This window comes from Vicia villosa, linkage group LG2, assembly GCF_029867415.1.
Source record: "Vicia villosa cultivar HV-30 ecotype Madison, WI linkage group LG2, Vvil1.0, whole genome shotgun sequence".
NCBI classification, from domain to species: Eukaryota; Viridiplantae; Streptophyta; class Magnoliopsida; order Fabales; family Fabaceae; genus Vicia; species Vicia villosa.
The window spans coordinates 98,110,225-98,119,828 of record NC_081181.1 but is presented as its reverse complement, the minus strand read 5'-3'; the positions used below and the strand labels follow the sequence as shown (position 1 = coordinate 98,119,828).

General features: G+C 35.8%; 1 protein-coding gene across 1 annotated transcript; it reads left to right on the top strand.

Moving 5' to 3' along the window:
* The first annotated feature begins 942 nt into the window (after positions 1 to 942).
* Positions 943 to 1,617, top strand: LOC131649645 (secreted RxLR effector protein 161-like). Its single transcript, XM_058919398.1, has one exon. The coding sequence runs from the start codon at positions 943 to 945 to the stop codon at positions 1,615 to 1,617; it is 675 nt and encodes a 224-aa protein (XP_058775381.1).
* The last annotated feature ends 7,987 nt before the right edge of the window (positions 1,618 to 9,604 follow it).

Sequence of the window (9,604 nt, the reverse complement as noted above, 5' to 3'; positions counted from 1 at the left end):
GATAGTGGATGTTCAAAACACATGACAGGAATGAAAAACTTGTTAGAAGAAATCAAGCCACACTCCACTAGCTATGTGACCTTTGGTGATGGAGCTAGGGGAGAGATTAAATGGGTAGGAAATCTAGAACATTCAGGAGCCCCTCAACTAGACAGTGTTCTACTGGTCAAAGGACTAGCTGCAAACTTGATCAGCATCAGTCAACTGTGTGATCAAGGTCTAAAGGTTAGATTTACCAAAGATGAATGTGTGGTCACTAATGAAGAAAATGTAGAGGTCATAAAGAGAGTAAGATCCAAAGACAACTGCTACTTATGGGAACCCAAAACAGCAAGTCATTCATCAATATGCTCCATGGCAAAAGAAGAAAAAGAGGTTAGACTGTGGCATCAAAAACTGGGACATCTACATTTGAGAGGGATGAAAAAAATCATAAACAGGGAAGCTGTGAGAGGAATACCAAAACTACATATTGATGAAGGCAAAGTGTGCGGAGAATGTCAGGCTGGCAAGCAAACCAGGACTCCTCACCTAAAGATCAGTCAACTCACTACCTCTAAAACCCTAGAACTACTGCATATGGATCTAATAGGACCAATGCAAGTGGAAAGTCTTGGAGGAAAAAGGTATGCTTATGTAGTAGTTGATGATTACTTCAGATACACATTGATAAGCTTCATTATAGAAAAATATGATGTATTTGATGTTTTTAAGGAGCTCTGCACTAGACTGCAAAGAGAAAAGGAAAGTGTTGTCATCAGAATCAAGAGCGATCATGGAAAGGAATTTGAGAATGCCAAATTTGCTGAATTCTGTTCAACTGAAGGAATTAGTCATGAATTCTCCTCCCCTATTACACCTCAACAAAATAGAGTAGTAGAAAGGAAAAACAGGACTATACAAGAATCAGCCAGAGCAGTGATTCATGCTAAGAAGCTACCCATGTATTTTTGGGCAGAGGCTATGAACACAGCCTGCTATGTCCATAACAGAGTAACATTGAGAAAAGGAACCTCCTCCACTCTCTATGAACTCTGGAGAGGAAAGAAACCAAGTGTCAAGTATTTTCATGTATTTGGTAGCAAGTATTATATCTTGACAGATCGAGACCAAAGAACAAAAAGGGAAGACTCCACCTTCATGTCTCAAAGAAAATATGCCAAGAACATAGTGAAAAAGTTTGGAATGGATAGTGCAAGTCACAAAAGAACTCCTGCACAAACACATCAAAAGCTACACAAAGATGAATGGGGCATAAGTGTTGACCAGAGTTTGTATAGGAGCATGATTGGAAGCTTGCTATATCTAACAACCAGCACACCAGATATTGCTTTTGCAGTTGGAGTGTGTGCCAGATACCAAGCAGAGCCAAAGGCAAGTCACTTAAATCAAGTCAAGAGAATCCTTAAATATGTAAATGGAACTTCTAACTATGGCTTATTGTACACCAACGGAAGTGACCCTGTTTTGACTGGATATTGTGATGTTGACTGGGTTGGAAGTGCTGATGATAGAAAAAGCACATCTGGAGGATGTTTCTTCCTAGGTAACAATCTTATATCATGGTTCAGCAAGAAACAAAATTGCGTCTCCTTATCTACAGCTGAAGTAGAGTAAATAGCAGCTGGTAGTAGCTGTTCACAATTGGTCTGGATGAAACAAATGCTGACTGAGTACAATGTTCCACAGAATGTCATGACTTTATATTGTGACAATCTCAATGCTATCAACATCTCCAAAAATCCAATTCAGCATAGCAGAACGAAACATATTGATATTCGACACCATTTTATCAGAGAACTCGTCGAAGACAAGGTAATTTACCTAGAGCATGTGAACACTGAACTTCAGCTAGATGACATTTTCACAAAAGCTCTTGATGCTACACAGTTTGAAAACTTTCGAAGCAAGTTAGGACTCTGCGTCCTTGAGGAACCATAGAGTTAACAACAACAAAAAAACAGGGGGAGAAGACATTTTTGTTGGCTTTGACAACTTTTGTGGCCAAACAGGGGGAGAAGTAGTAAATGTGTCACCCCAGAACAACAAGAATGGTGGTGTGTGTGATCAACAATTTCTAATTTGCTTATTTTTGTGTTGATCTGTTTATGCTTGTGCTGCTCTTGTGGCTGCTGTCTGATTTGTTTGAGCACTATGTGCATATTAGTCATGTATGTTGTCTGTATTGTATTAGCTTGCCTTGATTGTGTTTTGGTTACTTTGTGTCCGCTGCAAGTATTTCTCTGATATGGTGTGACAGGTTGTTTTAGCCAAAAATTTGCCAAAGGGGGAGATTGAAGGTGTTTTCATGTTGGCTTCATTTGTGGTAAAACATACCTGGTTGATATTGTGTTATGCAGGCTGCATATGTGTTAAGCTAATACAGGTTCTGTAGTGAATGTCATGACCGATGTCATGACATCCGTGTGTGACAGCAGGAGCTGTTATTGTTTATTAAATGTGTTTCCTGATTTCTCTCAATTATCAGTTTAGGAAACCTTTTATTATGTGCTGAATATTTCGTCCAGAGGATCATGCTGACATCACATTTTGTAACAACCAGATGGCATGTAAATTAGGTTAACTTGGTTAACCCTAATTTGTTTCTAAAAAAACCCCAAGGCCCAAGAGCTGCATATAAAAAGACTGCAATCCTAATTTGGAACGCAGACAGAAGATTTTGTGTATTGTGAAGAACCGTAGTTCTGTAGCTGTCTCTTGTGATCCAAGCAATTGTCCTTGATGATTGCGTTCGAATAGGTTGTGTTTGTTTATTGTCACTATAAGCTTTTAAGCATGAGTGTGTGTCTCTTGATTGAAGCTTTTAAGCAGATCAAGGTGTGTTTTTAAAGAGTGTCTTGTCTCTGTAATTGTTATATGTTTATTTGTAATCACTGCTGTGATTGAGGGGGGGTGAGTGAAGATACTCAGGTCTAGGAATAGGTTGGAATTGCATTGGGTAGGTTTTAAGTGAGGAGTTGTAAATGGGGGAGTTTAACTCCGAATTAATTCTGCTTATATTGGATTCCCTCTCTGGCTTGGTAGCCCCCAGAGTAGGTTGTTTGAACCGAACTAGGTAAACAATTCTGTGTGTTCTTTATTGTTTTTATGTTGTTCTGTTATAATTATCTGTGCTGTGTAATTATGGATGTCATAACATCCAGTAAGACATCGAACGTGTGTTACTAGAATTTTCATATCATTATAACATCATTAAACATGATTATTTCACAAAATCTCATGGATTTACACAAACCCTAACATATGAAACTAAGAGAAATTAAAGATATGAACAACCTAAGTATATAACTACCCATTGCATACATATATACCCATAATAATGAAGATTATCCCCCTTACCTTAGGTTAGATCTCCTTCTTCTTCTAGTTACCTCTTTCCCCTCTTACTCTTCTCTTCTCTTGAGCTCTCTCTTTTCTCTTCTTTTTCCAAATGAATGTTATGTCTATAAAACCCTATTTTCCTTAATAACTTTCTCTTAAGTTAATGAGCTTAGTAACACACTCACTCATATTATTTCTATTCTAAATTATTAGGCCCAATTAGCTATTATCTCATTATTTTACTAATGATATAATAACTTAATTAGCATAATAACACACAACTAAAAAATTATCATACCAAATAATAATTAAATAATTATACTAATAATAAAATAGATATTTAATAAAAAATAGAAAATTGGGATGTTACATTGAACGCCTTTGCTTTGACCGAAATTCTCTTCAGGTCTGATATTATTCTGAGAATCATTATCATTTCTGGTGTCAAATAAGATGTTCTTGACATCTGGTCTTCCTCTTCTATCCATTATTTTCATAATTCTATTGAATTTCTTCCCAAGTAACACAATGGTATTGGACAGTCCTTCCTCAGTATCCAGATCAAGTTGACTTGTTTCATCTTAAGCATTAGACACAAAAGCTATGCTTTTGTTCTTTTTCTCAGATTTGTCTCTTATAGGCAATTCAAAAGTTCGAAGAAAGCCAACAAGTTCATCAACCCTCGTGGTTCTGATGTCATGAGCTTCTTCAATTGTCGTCACCTTCATGGCAAATTTCCGATGTAGATACCTAAGAATTTTTCTTCTGACGTCTTTTCTCCCAAGGCGCTAGATGAATTTGGAATTTCAAGAATCTTCATATGATATTGCTGGATAGTCTCATCATCATTCATCTTCATATTTTCAAATTTGGAAGTGAGAAGCTGAAGTCTAGACATCTTTACTTTGGATGTGCCTTCATAAGTTGTTTTAAGGATTTCTCAAGCATCCTTGGCTACAGTACATGTGTTGATCAACCTGAAAACATTCTTGTCTACTCTGTTTAATAGAGCATTCAAATCCTTGGAGTTTCTAAGAGTTGATTTATCATCCTCATCAGAACAATATTCTCCAGGTTGTAAGCATACATTCTCTTCTTTGTCTTTATCAACAGACTGCTCCCATCCTTCTAAAACAGCCTTCCAGGCCTTGGAGTCCATGGATTTCATAAAAGCCATCATTCTAAATTTCCACCAGTCATAATTATAACCATCCAACAGATGTGGTTTGTTGTTTTATCTTTCTTCTTTATCCATAATATTAGAAAATATTTTCCGTGGAGCTCACCCAATAAACAGAATAGGGTGCACGCTCTGATGCCAGATGTGGTTTATTGTTTTATCTTTCTTCTTTATCCATAATATTAGAAATTCTGGCACTTACAAACAGATGTCAAGATAGATGTCCTAACAACCCACAAATGTCAAGACAGATATTATAGCATCTGCTGACTGACAGCACAATTATCAAAATTGAAACTAAACATAGAATGATAAATAACACAGTAAATTGTTAACCGAGTTCAAGGCAATAACACCTAATCTGGGGGCTACCAAGACAGGAAGGAAATCCACTATAATAGTATTAGTTCAAACCCTAACCAGTCCCAGTTTACAACTATTCTCCTAATCACTACCTCGTGCTACTTCTACCTAGAAACTGACATCTAGATATGAGAAGTCGACATCTCACTTCCAATCATCGCATTGATAAAAACGAGTCATACACCTTGTGACCAGAGGAACCAAATAGAAAGATTACATTTTTAAATAAACAATACTTGATCTTGCTTAAAATCTTTGATCAAGAAAAATACTCAACTCTTTTCTTAAAATCTTCAAGAGTGAGAACACACAGTCCACCTCAATGTATCTAAAGATACATGAGTAACACACAGGTAGAACACAATAAAAAAATTGAAGGACTCCCAAAACACCAACCCTTATTTTGCACTCACGGTTTCTATTTTTGAATGTGTAACACCCCACTTTCCCATTTTATAAAAATACGGTAAAATAATAAAAATTTATCAGAGTTCACAAACAAAAGTGGAATGTCACGTCATTTCAAGCCAAACAGAATATGAAGTCTCAATTACTTCATCTATTCATTTCTCATTAATCAATAAAAACAGCGGAAATATTATTTTATTTGAAAATAATCACGGCACAATTGCCAACTTATTCCAAAACTCCACACAAAATCGTGGTCCTCAAATATTTGAATCAAAAACAGATACGTAACAAAATTCAATTAAAAATAACAAATAAAATAATCCCCTAAAACATCCCGTGTTACGTATCAGAGCGAGTCGAACTAACAACACGGAAGACTTCCATAATGTTATCCTGGACTTCCACTGCTATTCTTGAGTACCTGCCCATTTCCCATGGTAGGGGAAATATCAGCAGAAAGAGTGAGTACTCACATACCATTACAAAAGATATAGGAAAAAATATAATAACATAATTCACAGGTCGTGGTTCATGTTCACATAACATCACACTGCATATACAAACTTCATTTATTCAAACATTCATCACAGTATAAATTAACGCATCATTCACAATATCATAAACAAGTCATCACAGATCCATTTATTTATGCAACTCCACAATGCACATATCACGACACACATGTCCCTCCCAATCACAACTCAACAAACATATAATAATAATAATGACAATGCAATGTGACTCAATGACTTGACACAATGCATGTGGTACCAAAACATCGTGGTTCATGACCACAGTTCCTGTCGGAACTCTCGACCCCTTTTTCATGGTCCAGTGTGACCCCTATTTCATGATCACACCCACGACCCCAGTTTCATGGTCAAGTACGTTCCCTATTTCATGACCGCACCAATTCATGGTTCATTCAATCGAACCCGATTCCTAAAAGAATCTGGATAATTCACATACACTCCACTGAGCAACGAATTATCTCCACCACGACTCCATAATTGAGTCCGGACCTACTAGGCATCTACCATAGATTTTCACCAAGCAGTCTCAATGCTATGTTATGCAATGCACAATCAACACAATATGCATAATCACAAATAACAACATGCATATCACACGATCCTCTTGATCACACGTAAGCCACACACTAACCGTAATTCACAAAGAATTACCACAACACAATATGCATATTCATAATAGATAATATGCATATCACACGATCCTCCTGATCACACGTAAGCCACACACTTACAGTAATTCACAAAGAATTACCACAACACAATATGCACATTCATAATAGATAATATGCATTCAACAACAACATACAACAACTACCAATTCATATGACTATCATACATTCACTACATCATACCACAACTGTCCAACACATCACATATACATGTCAAAACCTGCAGCAATCACAATCCACAGCTACAACACACATTCCCACAATCAAACTCAACATTTCACAGTTCAACACTTCGTAACATATACGGAAACACATATAACGCATCGAATTATTAGAATTCTGGTATTGAAAATAATTTTAACAGAAAGTACACGAAACCAGCTTTCCAACGATTCGAACGACGCGCAAGTCGGACACACGGAACAAAAATTATGATTTTTCAAAGTATTTCAACAAACCCGACACCGACATTTTACACTGACACCTTAAAAGCACATTAGACCTTATTTAAATTTAATTCTAGGACTTGAAACCATTTTTACAAGAAAGTACACTGTATTAGGTTTCTCCAGGTTCGAACGGTGAGTCAAACAGACACCCGAAACTCAAGTTATGAATTTTTGAAGTTTTATAAAAATCCTGCATCTTTCCTGCGAACAGCTCTCGGGTTCCCACTCAAATCCCCTCAAAATCTCATATAAACATCACTATAATACAAATTAAATACATAGCAACCTATATCTATCATGTATCAACAATTAGGAACCTTAAAACATGATTTCTAGCACAAAAGTTTTGAATCCAAATCCAAACCCTAACATTTCAATTCTAGCAATTTCAAGAACAAAATCCCTTTTCAAAATTGTTCGTAACTTCATTCCGACTCTGACACACGAACACGCAACAACAACACATTTACATCATACACTTCATAATCATACAATCTCATAACAACAATTGCAACCAATTATCATTCCAACAACAATCATCATAACAACATAGAATTCATAAATCAAAAATCAACAATCATCAAAATTATCTCATAACGACAAATCCCCAAAACCCTAAATCATATCATTATACCTAAACCCATATCAAGAATAATAGCATGGAAACCCCCCTTACCTCGAAATTGCTCAGAAAATCCTGCGGAGATTGATTCTTGAAATTGCCCTAGTTCTCCCTTGATCTTCCTCTCTAGCTTGTTCTTCTTCCTCTTCTCACTTCTAGGATGTTTTCACTTTTCTACGTAACTCTCCTTTTTCTCAACTTCTAATTCTCTTTTATTCCAATATTAACTCTTAGACCTATAATACCTAATTCCAACCTTACCCTTCCCTAATTAAATAATTATTTAATAAATCACTAAATAATATTCATTCTATTATTCTATTAATAAAAATAACAACATTAATAATAATAATAATAATAATATTAATAATAATAAGCATAAAAATAATAATAACAATAATAATAATAATGGTAGTAATTGTAATAATAAAAATAAAACTATTATTACTTATATCACATAATTACTACCGACATTTCCAGTCTACCCGTCCCACTATGGACTCCACACCTACACGCTCAACCACACACCCTTAACAAGGCCAAACAATTAAAATAACACACGACGATTAAATAATTAAAAATGGGGTGTTACAACTCTCCCCCACTTAAATTATTTCCGTCCTCGAAAATTTATCTGATACAACTACTTCAACTACTTATTCCATCCGACTAATCAACTCTCATCTCCGAAAAACAACCCCACGTATAATACAACAACTTATACCATCAACGGCGAAAACAACACGAATGTTACCCAAGTAACACACTTTACAACTTAACATCACAACACAAAGAGTAACCAACTTAAGAATTCACCGGTTTAAGAACTAGAACACAACAACATAAGAACACACAACTTAAACACGACATCAACGCAACCAACCTACCAACATCGTTGTTACTCACGTATAAACAACTGCACTACACCATGCGTTCGCTGCGCACTCTGGTTACTTGTAAAGTATCAACTCTACCACGTTTACTCCAACTTCCAATCACCAAAACTGACATAATAAAGATTTTCGACTTAACTCTTCGGAAGTTCCATTCCAACAGGTATTCTACGCTCTCGTAGTTACCGAATATTTCAAACTTAGATCCGTAAGATAACACCTCGAAACATTCAACATAATTACAACAACGACTACTTCCAAATCTTGGATGAGACATTCATATACTTCCATAAATTCCTAATTCTCATAAAAAATAACTACAACTTTACCATCTTTTAATAACACATTCTCCAAAATCGTCTTAAACACATAACAACATTACAACCACATATGGTACATGGGTCCAACTAATTCTAACAAGATAACTCATTTTCTTCACTTCCCACTAATTCAACATACCAAACCATCGATTCCTATTTATATTGACATAGTGCTCCATAAATTCTTGTCCGAATCAACACAACCGAGTAACTCATCTTTTTCCAACCAAAATCGCACTTTAATAAACCAACTTATAATTTCACTCCTTTTAATAATCACAACTCAACTTTCAATTATTCTACGTGCTCTTCTTCTGATTTTATAACAGCTCAAAACATTCGCAACAAACACCAGCTCCAACTCATCCAAACAAATATGGAAGATACGCTTCATACTCCATACATACACCTTAAGGCTTACTAGCCATTCGTTTCATTACAAACAACGACTCAAGTTATCCAGAACTCGACTGTGAGTCTCCATACTACTCATCAATCCAATCGCAACTTCATGCTATCATTCTTAAATTCAACTAATATACTTATATACGAATCTGCATCGACAAATCAAACAATACTCAAGCGCTCGGCTTGACTTCAACCAATTCAACGTACATACTATACTAGTTGGCACGAAACATCTATCCATCAATTATGATTCCGTATACTATCAACAATAGATTAAGGGTGATCAGTTACTCAATTTTTGAATAGATAGCCGACAACCATAACAGTGGCGTAAATCATCATTACCCAACGACAATAGCGTACTTCAACTTGTGCCCAAAGTCCGTAAGCATAATGCTCTGACAATTCTCTAAGG

Excerpts from the sequence above, each read along its gene's own strand:
- LOC131649645 (XM_058919398.1), top strand. The coding sequence starts at position 943 with ATGTATTTTTGGGCAGAGGCTATGAACACAGCCTGCTATGTCCATAAC.